This window comes from Carcharhinus amblyrhynchos, chromosome 11 (genome assembly GCF_965287045.1).
Source record: "Carcharhinus amblyrhynchos chromosome 11, sCarAmb.v2.hapA, whole genome shotgun sequence".
NCBI lineage: Eukaryota > Metazoa > Chordata > Chondrichthyes > Carcharhiniformes > Carcharhinidae > Carcharhinus > Carcharhinus amblyrhynchos.
In genome coordinates, this window is record NC_137334.1 from 91,365,601 (window position 1) to 91,380,413 (window position 14,813).

At 46.4% G+C, this 14,813-nt stretch overlaps 1 protein-coding gene across 1 annotated transcript; it reads left to right on the top strand.

The window, feature by feature from the left end:
• Window positions 1-420: 420 nt before the first annotated feature.
• On the top strand, window positions 421-9,993 carry LOC145350329 (tubulin alpha-1C chain-like). The gene is made up of 4 exons (XM_080199551.1): window positions 421-542; window positions 4,459-4,681; window positions 6,954-7,102; window positions 8,724-9,993. Exons 1-4 carry the CDS (start codon window positions 540-542, stop codon window positions 9,696-9,698), a joined length of 1,350 nt encoding a protein of 449 aa, XP_080055677.1. The 5' UTR covers window positions 421-539; the 3' UTR covers window positions 9,699-9,993.
• The last annotated feature ends 4,820 nt before the right edge of the window (window positions 9,994-14,813 follow it).

Consider the following 14,813-nt stretch of genomic DNA (forward strand, 5'->3'; position numbering starts at 1 on the left):
CCACATTCTGAAAGACGTGCTGGTTAGGTGCGTTGACCTGAACAGGTGCTGGACTCTGGTGGCTAGGGGAATTTCATAGTAAGTTCATTGCAGCGTTAATGTAAGCCTTACTTGTGATTATAAATAACTTTATTTGTTTACTTTATTTTTTTTGCATATATTACTTTGTCACACACAGACTGATTTATCTTATCGGTTTATACAAATGAGTTTGTCAATACCCCTTTGTTTTATATCTTTTGCATAGTCAGAGGAATCTGACCAGCCTTTCTGTGAGGGTAACCTCCCAGCCTGCCACAGCTTTAATATTCATTTTTCCCCTTTAACCTCTCCCGTATGATTACAGCGTTTGATAGCTGTAATGTTTTTTTAAACCAAGCCCCCAGCCTGTGACGTTCCAGCTGTATAAATAGGGCCCTGGACAGATGTTGTTCCCCATTGCTTCCAGTCCAACTTGATTAGTTGTTGCAACAGCTTCCCTTCCGAACACCACCAACCATCTTGGAGAGTGAGAGCGAGAGAGAGAAAGGACATTTACAATGGTAAGTGGGCTGTGTTAGACCAGTGCTGTTGAAATTAGAAGAGGGGGTTTTTGTTTAGTTTTCAGTTAAAGAGGTGGAATAAAGCTTGTGTGTGGTAGAGTTTCTCAGCTGGGATCAAATAATCTGTCCAGGTTATTGGGATGGGATGATTTTGTGATTGGAGGTAAGTGAAAAGTGAGACAGAGTCCAGGTGTGTGTGAATCACGGTTAAGTAGAGTTAAACGCAACCAGACTGATCCCAACAGGGAAACCCTCATGGTTCACACTGCTGCCTCACAGCGCCAGGGACCTGGGTTCAACTCCCGGTTTGGGAGACTGTCTGTGTGGAGTCCACACGTTCTCCCCGTGTCTGCATGGGTTTCCTCCAGGTGCTCCGGTTTCCCCCGACAGTCTGAAAGACGTGCTGGTTAGGCCATGCTAAATTCTCTCTCAGTGTACCCAAACAGGCGCGTGAGTGTGGCAACTAGGGGATTTTCACAGTAACTTCATTGGAGTGTTAATGTAAGCCTACTTTTGACAATAATAAATGAACTTTTAAAAACAACAAATTCTCTTTTAATTGCTCTTTCGAGAAGAATGCGGGATCGTATTGAGGAATAGGAGAGTGTGCGTGTTTAAGGGTAGATGCTGACTTTGCTTCCTCACTCTTCAGTGCTGCATATCCTCATTGACTATTGCCATGTCCTGAAGAGCTTAGGTTGGCAACTAATCAAAATCCCCAGGAGTTAAACCTCATCTTCATACCCTAATCCTATCTGTTAAAAATCCACAAACTTTTAAATGGTGCATGACTCAGATTTTGCATGTGTGTGTATACGTGTGTGTGTGTGTGTGTGTGTGTGTGTGCGCGCGCGCGCGCACGTATATGTGTGTATGCACATGTGTATATGAGTGTGTGTGAGTGTGTGTATGACTGTGTGTGTATGAGTGTTTGCGTGTGTGTACATGTGCATGTGTGTGTGTGTATCTGTGCGTGTGCGAGTGTGTGTGTTGATGTGTGTGCACGTGTGTTTATGTCAGTGTTTGTGTGTGTGTATCTGTATGTGTGTGTGCGCGAGTGTGTGTGCTGATGTGTGTGTTTGTGTATGTAAATGTGTGTGTGTGAGCGCAAGTGTGTGTGTGTGTGTGTGTATGTGCATGACTGTGAGTGTGTTTGCATGTGTGGGAGTGTGGGAGTGAGTGTGTATGAGTGTGTGTGCATGAGTGTGTGCGAGAGGGTGTGTGTGTGAATGTATGTGAGTGTGTGTGCATGTGTATGTGTTTGTGAGTGTGTGTCAGTGTGAGTGAGGGTGTGTGCGTCTGTGACTTTGTGTGAGTCTCTCTGTGTGTACATGTGTGAGTGTGTGTGTGTGTGTGAGTGTGTGAGTGAGTTTGTGAGTATGAGAGTGTGTGTGTGTTTGTGTGTGTCAGTGGATGTTTGTGTTGAATGTGCGTCAGTGTGTTTGTGTCAGTGTGTGTTTGTGTGTGTGTCCGTGCGTGTGTGGGTGTTTGTGTGTGAATGTGCGTGCATGTTTGTGTCTGTATGTGTGTGAGTGCGTGTGTGTGTGAGTATGTGTGTGTGCATGTATGTGCGTGCGTGTGCGAGTATGTATGTGTGTGTTTGTGCGTGTGTGAGTGTGCGCATGTGTATGTGTGCGTGAGTACTGCTTGTCCCTCTCATTTTCCTGATTGCTGCAAAGGGGCTATTTCAGGACTGGGAAGAATTTGGTTTTAGGGGCTCGGGGAGGGGGGAGGCACCCTTGAGGAGGTGATCTGAAAGACTTTGTGTTACATTTTATGGAGCTGAGAATGGTATTTTATTTTATTGAGTTTATCTTGCTTCATTGTGATGTGGCAAACAGTTTCTATTCATCACATCTAACAGGTTTTAGTTAGCTATTGCATCGATTTTAAATCTACATTCCAACCTTGTGATGGCAGCTAGCCATGAAATGGAAGCTTCATAATTTTTTTTTGCAAAATGCATTTTTTAGTTCTTTTTCTTGGCATCGTGCCAATCTCTCTTCTACTTTCTGGCAGAGCTGGACTTGGGCAAATTCTGTTTCCCCTCAGCATTCCTGCCCCCTGGTATCTGTGGGAGTGGGCAGTAGTTATACTGGCACCTGCACACAGCTTGTAGCTGGCAACACCTCTGATCATCCTCTGGCTGTGCGCGTGCTGAGCATGTGTGTATTTAGTTAAGAGAGCAATAGTTAAGAGAGGTTCATCTATAAATCAAGTCTTTCATTGTCTCATATATATATATATCTTTCTCTTTTTATCAGTTTTGCATCCCTATCTGGAGTCAGGATGAGTTGGATCCTGAAACCATTCGTTTCATTTGAGTTACAGAGAACCTAATGTGCATCACAATCTCATATGCAAAGTTTCTTTTGCATAACAAGAGTATGCGTAATGACCTGTTGCAGGTGTTAATATCTCTGTAGAGACTGATAAACTTGTTAAAAAAAAACAAATCTCCTGTTGGTTGCAGAAAGTATAACATGACAAGAGTTCAGATTTCATGACTTTTACTGTAACAAACAGACTAAAAACCTATTGACTAAACACATTGCATGCACACCATATGACCTGCAGCAGTTCAAGAAGGCAAGTGACCTTCATCTTCTCAAGGGTAATTAGGGATGAAAGAATTAAAATAAAACTATTGTTATAGGCAGGAATTTGAATTCAATAAAAATATCTGAGATTAAGGATCTACTGATGACCATGAAACCATTGTCGATTGTCAGAAAAACCTAACTGGTTCACTAATGTCCCTTTAGGGAAGGAAATCTGTCATCGTTACCCGGTCTGGTCTACATGTGACTCCAGAGCCACAGCGATGTGGCTGACTCTTAACTCCCCTTGGGAAACAAGGGATGGGCAATAAATGCTGGCCAGCCAGCAATGCCCATGTCCCATGAAAGAATAAAAATACTTACACTTTTAACTACAGAACAGTCTTTTCCCATGTTACTTTTAACACAGGTAAATTTTACTTGGTCCATTACACAATCATTCCATTTTTCTGGAGCCAAAACAAAGTGATTCTTGGCTCCCAAGCATTTCCTTTCCCAGCCTGGTAATTTTTAACCCCAGAGCTCCGTTCTAAAGTGACGGATTTTCCTGTTCTCCCTGAGAAGTGGTCCATTGTCTCTCTCTGTGTAATCTATTGACCCCTCTCACCTTATTAATGATCTCGATCAGTGCACCAATCCTTCTGTTTTAAGCATTTATTTTGTCTCATTTGTTCGATTTTGAATAGGAGGTTGCACTCACGTTAGTTTTTTTTTCATGGAGTGCTGGCATTGCTGCTTAGAACAGCGTTTCTTGTCCATCCCTATTTGTCCCTTGAAAAGGTGGTGGTGAGTCATAGAATCCTACAGTATAGAAAGAGGCCATTCAACACATTGAGTCTACCCAGACCCTATCCCCATAACCCCATGCATTTCCCCTAGCTAGTCCCCCTGACACTAAGGGACAATTTAGCATGGCCAATCCACCTCATCCGCACATTTTTCGTCTGTGGCAGGAAACTAGAGCACCCGGAAGAAAGCCGCACAGACACAGGGAGAATGTGTGGCCTCTGTATAGACAGTGACCCAAGCCGGGATTTGAACTCGAGGTCCTATACTGTGAGGCAGCAGTGCTAACCACTGCGCCACCGTGCCTCCCCCATGTATAGATACACCGACAGTGCTGGTACGAAGGGGGGTTCCGGAATTCTGACCCATTGTCAGTGAAGGAAAGGCCAATATATTTTCAAGTCAGGTTGGTGGGTGACTTGCCAATGGTGGTCCTTGTCCCTGTAGGCAATAGAGGTCATGAGTTTGGAAAGTGCTGTTGAAGGAGCAGTTCTGGTTTACCAGGAGTGGGCTGTAATAACTAAGTGCCTATCCCGCATCCCACTAATTATTCATCATTTCTCTTGCAGCGTGAGTGTATCTCCATCCATGTTGGCCAGGCTGGTGTCCAGATGGGCAATGCCTGCTGGGAGCTGTACTGCCTGGAACACGGGATCCAGCCTGATGGACACAGACCCCATGAGAAAAGTGCTGGAGGGGCAGACGACTCCTTTGACACTTTCTTCCGTGAGACACAAACCGGGAAACACGTGCCCAGGGCAATCTTTCTCGACCTGGAGCCAACTGTGATCGGTAATGGAAATAGCCACCTATGAGGCAGCATGGTGCCACAATGGTTAGCACTGATGCCTCACAGCGCCAGGGACCCGAGTTTAGTTCCGGCCTCGGGTCACTGTCTATGTGGATGCTCTCCCCGTTGTCTGCTTGGGTTTTCTCCGGGTGCTGCGGTTTGCTCCCACGCTCCAAAGATGTGCTGGTTAGATGGATTGGCCATGCTAAATTGCCCCTTAGTATCAGAGATTAGCTGGGTAAATATGTGGGGTTATGGGAATAAGGCCTGGGTGGGATTGTGGTTGGTGCAGTCTCGATGGGCCGAATGGCGTCCTTCTGCACTGGGGGAATTCTATGAGACACTTTATTAGGACTGTTTCTCAGTGAGTCATTGCGATCTGGAAGATGCTTCTTGAAAGGATGGTGGAAGCAGATTCAATGGGAATTCTTTCCAAAGGAAACTGAATAAATTGAAAAGGGAGAGAGGTTTACAGGGCCACGGGGAAAGAGCTACCCTGTATTTGTTCTTTCAGACAGCCAGCAGACAAAATGGACCAAGTAAAGGTTCAATAAGTTTATTAATAATAATACTATTAACCCTTAAATTACCCACATAAAACAAGAGGATACCCCAGGTTCAAGTATACTACCCACAAAGATGGCTTGGTTAATCTGCAGGCCTGATTCTCTGAGTCTTTCTGGTCCATCATCATGAAGGTGAGTCTCGATGGCAGCTTCTTCACTTCCTTCCTTCTCTGGTCGGTCTTCCGGACGATCAAGGTTGCCTCCCTGTGTCTGCGTGAGTTTCCTCCAGGTGCTCTGGTTTTCTGCCACATATGTGTGGGTTAGGTGGATTGGCCAAGCTAAATTGACCCTTAGTGTCAGGGGGATTAGCAGGGTAAATATGTGGGGTTACGGGAATAAGCCTGGTTGGGTTTGTGGTCAGTGCAGACTCGATGGGCCAAATGGCCTCCTTTTGCACTGTAGTGATTCTATGATTCTATGAAGTTGGTTTCCACCGTGCTAAATTAGCCAAGATTCTGACTCTTAGTGACAGACTCCTGAATCTTGACTGGAAAATTTCCTTCTCTGAGCATCTGCCTATGTTTGTATCACCAAATGTTGGAAGAGCAATCCTTGAGAGTAGTAAATGGGTCTGTGGATCTCCCTACAGGTGTGGTCTCAAGATGCAATGGGCTGCATCCCGACCTCTGTGCTCCAGGTTTAAGTCCCACTCTGGGACCTGATGGCCACAGAAGGTTGGTTCACAATGCAGCCAGACAGGGTTCATCATCAGGCTATAAACCCTTCCAATACACCTGGTGGCAAGGCGGTTAGAGTAGGTGAGTTTCCTGCTCAGCCACACTGCACAAGGCAGTGACAAACCACTGCTGTGCTTTGCCAAGTGTCATCATGGACCAATTCAATAAAGTCATAGAGTCATACAATAACTACCACTAAGGTGCGCTAATCCCATTTTCCTGCACTTGTCCCATTTCCTTGAATGTTACCATATTTCAAGTGCTCGTCTAAATATTTTTTAAAGGTTTTAAGGTTTCCTTCCCAGGCAGTGCATTCCAGATTCCCACCACCCTCTAAGTAAAAAGATTTGTCTGAAGTCTCCTGAATCTCCTGCCTCTTACCCTAAAACTCTGCCCCCTTGTGATTGACCCCTCAGCCTAGGGGCACAGCTGATTCCTATTCATCCTGTCCAAAGCACTCATAATCTTTTACACCTCAATCATGTCTCCCCCCCCACCCCTCAGCCTTCTCTGCTCTAATAAAAACAATCCAAGCCTATCCAGATTCTCCTTATTGTTCAAGTGCTCCATCCCAGGCAGCATTCTGGTGAACATCCTCTGTACCCCCTCTAGCGCAGTCACATCCTTCTTATAGTGAGATGACCCGACCCACACCACAGTGCTCCAGCTGTGACCGCACCAACGCTCTGTACAACTCCAACATTATCTCCATGGTAGCCAATGTCCTGGAAAGGCCAGGTATCTGGAGAAGAAGGAGGCTCTACCTCCTCAAGATAGAAATGGAGATTGGGATGCACTGCCATCAAGGGCTTGATACATGTCCTGAATTATATGTTACTCCCTCCCATCAGCATGGAGATGATGGAACAAATATTGGAAATAATTTTTATCTACTTTAAATTCTTCCCCCACCTTGAGTCTTACTGTATTTAATTAGGATGGATGCTGAAATGCAAATAATGGTAGCAGTACAGCATAGATGTGCAGCAGATGTGCTCAGTGACACTTGTCGCACTGTTGCTTTTTCCCAGATGAGATCCGTACCGGTAACTATCGCCAGCTGTTCCACCCCGAGCAGCTCATCACCGGGAAGGAAGATGCTGCCAACAACTACGCCCGTGGGCACTACACCATCGGCAAGGAACTAATTGATTCTGTCCTGGACAAAACCCGGAAGCTGGTAAGAACATTGGCGCTTAAAGCTCGTGCTGCAGAATGGCGGGTCTGACGTGTACTGCGGGGTGGGAGGTGGGGAGGGGGTACGGGGTTGGGCAATGAGGGTGGTTGATGTGTACTGGGGGGGGTGGGGATGTGTACTGGGAGGGTGGAGGTGTGTACTTGGGGGGTGGGGGTGGGGATGTGTGCATTGAAGGTGGAGATTAGTATAAGGGGTGGGGGTGGATATTGGGGGTAGGTATTGGGGGTGCGTATGGGCATGGGTATGGGGGTGAGTTTGGGGCGGGGTGAGAGATGCACGTACTGTAAGGAGCATCTGGGATCTTGAGACCGTAAGATATAGGAACAGAATTGGGCCACTCGGCCCATCGAGTCTGCTCCGCCATTCAATCATGGCTCATATTTTTCTCATCCCCATTCTCCTGTCTTTCCCCCATAACCCCCGATCCCCTTATTAATCAAGAACCTATCTGTCTCTGTCTTAAAGACACTCAATGACCTGGCAAAGAGTTCCACAGGTTCACCACTCTCTGGCTGAAGAAAATTCCTCCTCATCTCTGTTTTAAAGGATCGTCCCTTTGGCCTGAGGTTGTGCCCTCTGGTTCTAGTTTTCCTACCAGTGGAAACATTAACATTAAAAACAACTGGAAAATCTAATGAGCTTATTCCCTTAGATTACAATCACCTAACAGAATTAAAAAGGAATCTTCCAGAATATTTTTACTCCCTTTTCACCCTGGCTTTATTTTTGCCTCAAGGGGATGGGTGGAGGTAGCTGCTGGGATTAAGCCATGGAAGAGTCGAGTCTTGAAGCACCAGGCATCATTGTAGGTATAAACTTGATTGATTGTGATCTGTTTTTGATCTCCAGTCTTGTACATTCCTGGCTGTGGGTAGCTTTACCAACACCCAAAGGTTTAGAGAATGTAACACTAGGAGTCATAGAATTTTACAGGTCAGAAGGAGGCCATTTGGCCCATCATGTCTGCAGTGGCTCCTGAAAGAACTACCCAGCTAGCCTCATTCTCCAGCTCTACCTCTAAATCCATCCATTTCTGCTGTGTACCCAGCTCTCTTCTGAAACCCCCGATGGAATCTGCCTCCATCTCTCCCAGGTAGCACGTTCCAACTCCCAGTAACTCTCTGAGAAAAGAAGTTTCTCCTCATCTTGCTGACCGATTTGTAATTATCACCCCCTAGTCACTGACATACGAATTAGTGGAAACAGAGTATCCTTCCTTACCCTGTTAAAATTGTTTAGAATTCTGAACCAATAAGATTGCCTCTTAATCTTCTCTGCTCTATGGAGAACACACCCAATTTCTCTGATCTTTCCTCATTTCTAAAATTCCTCATTCTTGCTGTCATTCTAGTGAATCTCCTTTGCACTCTCTCTAGGACTTTAACATCCTTCCTTAAATAAGGTGCCCAGAACTGAACACAATATTCTAAGTGTGGTCTGACCGATGATTTGTAGAGGTGCAGCAACACTTCCTTGCTTTTATACTATGCCTCTATTTCTAAATCCAAGGATCCTATAAGCCTTCTTAACAACCATTTCAACTTGCTTCCATTTGGAACGTAACACTTTTCATTTCCCTGTCTTTCTGGTTTTCCCTCACCAGGCTGACCAGTGCACGGGTCTTCAAGGCTTCCTGGTCTTCCACAGCTTTGGTGGAGGCACTGGTTCTGGGTTCACCTCACTCCTGATGGAACGTCTCTCTGTCGACTACGGCAAGAAGTCCAAGCTGGAGTTTTCAGTCTACCCGGCTCCAAGGATCTCCACAGCTGTGGTGGAACCCTACAATTCCATCCTGACCACCCACACCACCCTAGAGCACACTGATTGTTCCTTCATGGTCGACAATGAGGCCATCTACGACATCTGCCAAAAGAACCTGGAATTAGAACGTCCTGCTTACGTCAACCTGAACAGGCTGATCGGCCAAATTGTCTCGTCAATCACAGCATCTCTCCGCTTCGATGGAGCACTGAATGTCGACCTGACAGAATTCCAAACTAACTTGGTGCCTTATCCTCGTATCCACTTCCCCCTGGCAACGTACGCTCCAGTGATCTCGGCTGAAAAAGCTTACCATGAGCAACTGTCTGTGATCGAGATCACCAATTCCTGCTTTGAACCGACAAACCAGATGGTCAAATGCAACCCTCGCCATGGCAAGTACATGGCTTGCTGTCTGCTCTACCGGGGTGATGTGGTGCCAAAAGATATCAATGCTGCCATTGCCACCATCAAGACCAGGCGCTCAATCCAGTTTGTTGACTGGTGCCCAACTGGTTTCAAGGTTGGCATCAACTACCAGCCACCAACTGTGGTGCCTGGTGGAGACTTGGCCAAGGTGCAGCGTGCTGTGTGTATGCTGAGCAACACCACGGCCATCGCTGAGGCCTGGGCTCGTCTCAATCACAAGTTTGACCTCATGTACACCAAGCGCGCCTTTGTGCATTGGTATGTGGGCGAGGGGATGGAGGAAGGGGAGTTTGCAGAGGCACGTGAAGACTTAGCGGCCTTGGAGAAAGATTATGAAGAGGTTGGTGCAGACAGTACAGCTGATGATGATGAAGGAGAGGAATTCTGAACTCCATTTCAAGGGCAGATCTTTTCACGTTCCTTTTGACATAACTTAGACATGAATAAAAATCCATTCATATTGAGAGATTGTGCTTTGACTTGAAACATCTGAGTAACTGTTACATTATCGACTTTTAGTTTTGAGGTGCTTATTTAGAAACTCTCAGTTTTCATGTAATGAAAATAAATACTTAAACATTGCTTCAAAGAATTGTTTGGCACTCTAATTTTTAAGTGAAATCAAAGTTGGATTTTGCAGTCAACTTTTGTCAGTTGCTCTATCTGCCATTTTATTACCACAGCTTGCAATGGTTAAAGAATTAGATAAACACAGCAGTTTGAACATTTGGATTCATTGCAAAAATAAATAGAAATAAATTTCAATAGAAGTGACAGTGATCTCATCAAGTTGTCATAAAAATGTGACATTGACTTACCAGCAGGGTAGCTGGACACTAAGAGCCTGATTTTACTGTTGCATTGTGCCTGTTTTCATGCCAGAAAACTTGGCAAAGTCAGGTGTAAGGCGAGTAGCGCGATCCGCATCCACTTCCACGCTGGTTCCCCCTTTACCAAGGCCCAAAAATGACCACAATCGGCACTTTACCGGCACTTCCCCCTTTACCATCTCAATCACCCATCCGGAATCTGCGCAAAACAGACAGGCTCCACATAAGCCCAAATTGGATGCTCCATCAGTGAGGGTTAGTGAGGAGGTAAGTGCCAACCGTCCAGCGGCTCTCTGCTTGAGATGGGGGAGAGGTGGGGTGGGGTGGTCAGCTATCACTCTGCCCATGATCAGTTAGGGAGACAGGAGTGGTCCGCTGCCATTCTGCTTGAGATCAGTTGGGGGGTCCGCTGCCATTCTGCCTGAGATCAGCGGGGGAAACGGGGGTCCACTGCTAATCTATTTGAGATCAGTGTGGGGAGGGGGCCCTGCTGCCACTCTGCCTAATATCAGTGGGTGGGGAATAGGGAGGGTGGATCACTCTGCCTGAGATCAGTGGGGGGGGGGGGGGGGGGGAGGGGCCTGCAATCAGTCTGGGTGGCGGGGGGGGTTGGTGGTGGTGGTGGGGAGATTAGGGGTTCAGTATTGTCGGGGTGGGTAAATGTCTGTGGGGGCTGGGAGGTGGCATTATCCAGCACTGGAGGATGTAGCAGGAAAAGCATTCTAGAACATAGAACATAGAACATAGAACACTACAGCACAAACAGGCCCTTCGGCCCACAAGTTGCGCCGACCACATCACCTACCAACCTACAGACCTATCTATAACCCTCAATCTCATTAAACCCCATATACTCATCCAGAAGTCTTTTAAAAGACCCCAGCGAGTTCGCCTCCACCACCACTGACGGCAGCCGATTCCATTCACTCACCACCCTCTGAGTGAAAAACTTACCCCTAACATCACTTCTGAACTTCTAACACATTTTTTTCTGCACATGCGCAATTGGAGGCGCCAATCGGAGCTGCAGGATTTTGGGTGTGCTAAGCCCCGCCCACAGTCCAGTGCAACGCATTTCGGAATCACTGACATTTTATCAGGCAGAATGAGTATGGGGGCGCCTGAGAACAGGTCTAAAAGTCGGGTCTGAAACACTCGCAGTTTCAAGTCCGCCCAGCTCTTAGAATCAATATGGTAAAATAGGGCCCTAATGCTTAAGTTACGGGATGCAACAAAATCTAGGGGTGATTTGATCAAAGTTTCCAAGCGAGTAAGGGGAACAGATAGGGTAAATTGGAAGAAGCTCACAGGGTGGGGAGTCTGGATGATTGGGACGCAAGTCTAAACAGCCCAGACCCTTCAGGCTATTAAGAAACCTCAACACACAAAGGGTGTTCAGAGTGTGGAACTCACTTCTGCAGATAGTAATTGATGCTGGTCGATTGTTCATTTTAAATCTGCGATGATTGAATTTTGAGGGGGCAATGGATGGGTATATGGAGTTAGGTCACAGGTCAGCCATTATCTCATTGACTAGGGGGGAGAAAGGGGGGTGCACGTAAGAGGTGAGTAAATGACCTCTTCCTGTTATTACAAAAACCCAAAAGGTTCAGAAGTGTCCTTTAACCCACTGACCGGACCCAAACTGAGCCTAGATTTGCTTATCAACATGCCTGACTTCTTAAACTATGTAGCCTTCTACATCGAATGCACTGTGTGTTGAGGGTAGCCGCAATATAGAACATAGAACACTACAGCACAAACAGGCCCTTCGGTCCACAAGTTGCACCGATCATATCTCTACCTACCAGGGCTATCTATAACCCTCAATCCCATTAAATCCCATGTTCTCATCCAGAAGTCTCTTAAAAGACCCCAGCGAGTTCGCCTCCACCACCACCGACGGCAGCCGATTCCACTCACTCACCACCCTCTGAGTGAAAAACCTACCCCTGACATCTCCTCTGTACCTGCTCTCCAACACCTTAAACCTGTGTCCAAACCCTCATTCACTCGGCTGGTTTGCCCCACCTAGTTTTGCAGGCGATGGTCATTTAGTTAGTATGGGGAGGGGGGCACGGGGTTGAGGGGAGGGGATATCCAGCCGTCTCCAGGAGGAAGACCTGCCTCCATTGAGCTGCCAGCCAATCAGAGACCAGCAACATTGCGCCACACCAGGATGGGTGGTCACTGCCAGTATTGCAGGAGGCCCGGAGGAAGGGGAATCATGGGTAACCGCAAGGCGGAGGAAGCCTGGCATCTTGGCAGGGACATGTTGGCAGGGCAGTGGGAGCGCAGTGGTACTGGGGGCGGAGGAGTGAAGAAAACGTGGGGGTGTGGATTGTGGAAAATCCTCCAATTGGCATAAGTGCCCCAGAAATGAGGTGCTGCCCACCCCCCACGGTTAAACCTATCAGTCTGCACTTTGGGCACAGATCTCGCTCTCCCAGCACCCGTCAAATCAAATGCTGGCAAATGGTGCCCTTAGCTGGGCATTAATTGCCCACTTAATGGTTTTCATTGGGCCAGAGGCAGACGTCCCACTTAACGCCTCCCCCCTGGAAAACTGTGATAATCTGGTGGCCGGGGGTGGGGAGGAGGATGAGAAGGATGCTGGCACGCCAACAATACCTTGGCACACTAACCTACAGCCTCTACACTTGCTCACTACGGTCATTAAATTCAACGCCTGGAGCCTAGCAAACCGCACCTAGGTATCAAAATTGTGGCCAGTCTTTGACGCCAGCTGGCCTGTCCCACCAGCATCTCAATGGGGAAGTCGGGATGGACAACACATTGGCTTTCCACGTTGAAAATTAATAAAACAGGAAGGCTTTCCTCGATTAAACGGAGACACCAGGACATGCCCAAACAACGGTCAACTTTCACAACCAACTGGATGCTTTTTGTCACAAATTTGGAAATAGAAAGAGATTAAGAAATGGTTTCTGCCGTACAGGTACAGAAATCTCAATATACTCAGTGCAGAGAATTCTGCTGGTGTTAAGTGCGAGGACAAGCTGGAAAGCAGAAGAGTAACTTGGAACACAGATTCTTAGTGGTGTATATTTTCAATTTTGTTAAATATGAGAAAAGACTCACAAACCAGGGAGAAACTGTCCAGTTGCTTTGTGACCAATTAATAATGAGTATTTATTAACTTAAAATGAGACAAGGTGGACTAGAATACACTTGGACGGTACACCTAACTCCACTGATGGAGGTACACAGCATCTCATGAAGTTACCCCAGAGTCCCAATCACCAACACTTCCTGAACTCTTTTTGCCAAACAACAGGCAATATTTTATAATTCTCTGAGTGAAATCCAGCAGATAGTCACCACGCACGGGTTATTTGTCCAGGTTAGGGAGAACTACCGTCAGTCTCAGCGAAGGAATAATCTTCTCTGTTCAAGTTTTGGATTTCAAACAGCTGCCTTTAGCAATAAAAGCAAATTACTGCGGGTGCTGGAATCTGAAACCAAAAGAGAAAACGCTGGAAAATCTCAGCAAGTCTGGCAGCATCTGCAAGGAGAGAAAATAGCGAACAGGCTCTGACAAAGGGTTGTCTGGACTCGAAATGTCAGCTCTTTTCTCTCCTTGCAGATGCTGCCAGACCTGCTGAGATTTTCCAGCGTCTTCTCTTTTGGTTGCCTTTAGCAATAAACTGTTTTCGCAAGAGCCTGCTTTCTGCAGCTGGGTGTGGCTACGATGGTTGCTGCTTCCACTGTATCTCTTTCCCCAGTTAACTTTATGGACGTGTCATTTTCCCTTTGATGTTACCCACCTTGTAGATCTGACTTTTAGCAAACAGATGCAACTCTCTTATCTCTCCACTTTGAAGTCACCTCTTCTATCCACTGTTGCTTTTTGCCAGTCACGTTTTGATTTGATTTGATTTGATTTATTATTGTCACATGTATTAGTATACAGCGAAAAGCATTGTTTCTTGCGTGCTATACAGTCAAGGCATACCGTTCATTGAGAAGGAAATGAGAGATTGCAGAATGTAGTGTTACAGTCATAGCTAGAGTGTAGAGAAAGGTCAACTTAATGCAGGGCAGATGCATTCAAACGTCTGTCAGCAGCAGGGAAGAAGCTGTTCTTGAGTCGGTTAGTATGTGACCACAGGTGTTTGTATCTTTTTCTCGAAGGAAGAAGATGGAAGAGAACATGTCCAGAATGCGTGGGGTCCTTGATTATGCTGGCTGCTTTTCCAAGGCAGCGGGAAGTGTAGATACAGTTAATGGATGGGATGCTGGTTTGCGTGATGAAGTGAGTCACATATGTAAACACTTGCTTTCCCATTGGTATGTTAATTCGCATATCAAAACACTCCTTATCAGTTCCCTTTATTTTATCCAAATTTCATTTTTTTCATATTAATTTTCCTCAATTCTTAACTGCTGATTCTAAAACCAGATCATAAAGCTCCAGAGGGTAGCAGTCTTCCCTCAGCCAGAAGTTTGCGGCTTCGAAGTCCACTCCAGAGACATCGAACACAGTATCCCAGTGCAGTACTGAGGAATGCTGCACTGTCGGAGGTGCAGTATAGTCCCATGGTCATAGAAGCATAGTGTCTTTCAGATGAACCATTAAACTAAGTCTCATCTGGCCACCATGGCAGATGCAAAGGATTCCATAGCTACTGTTCTGAAAAGCAACAGGGGAG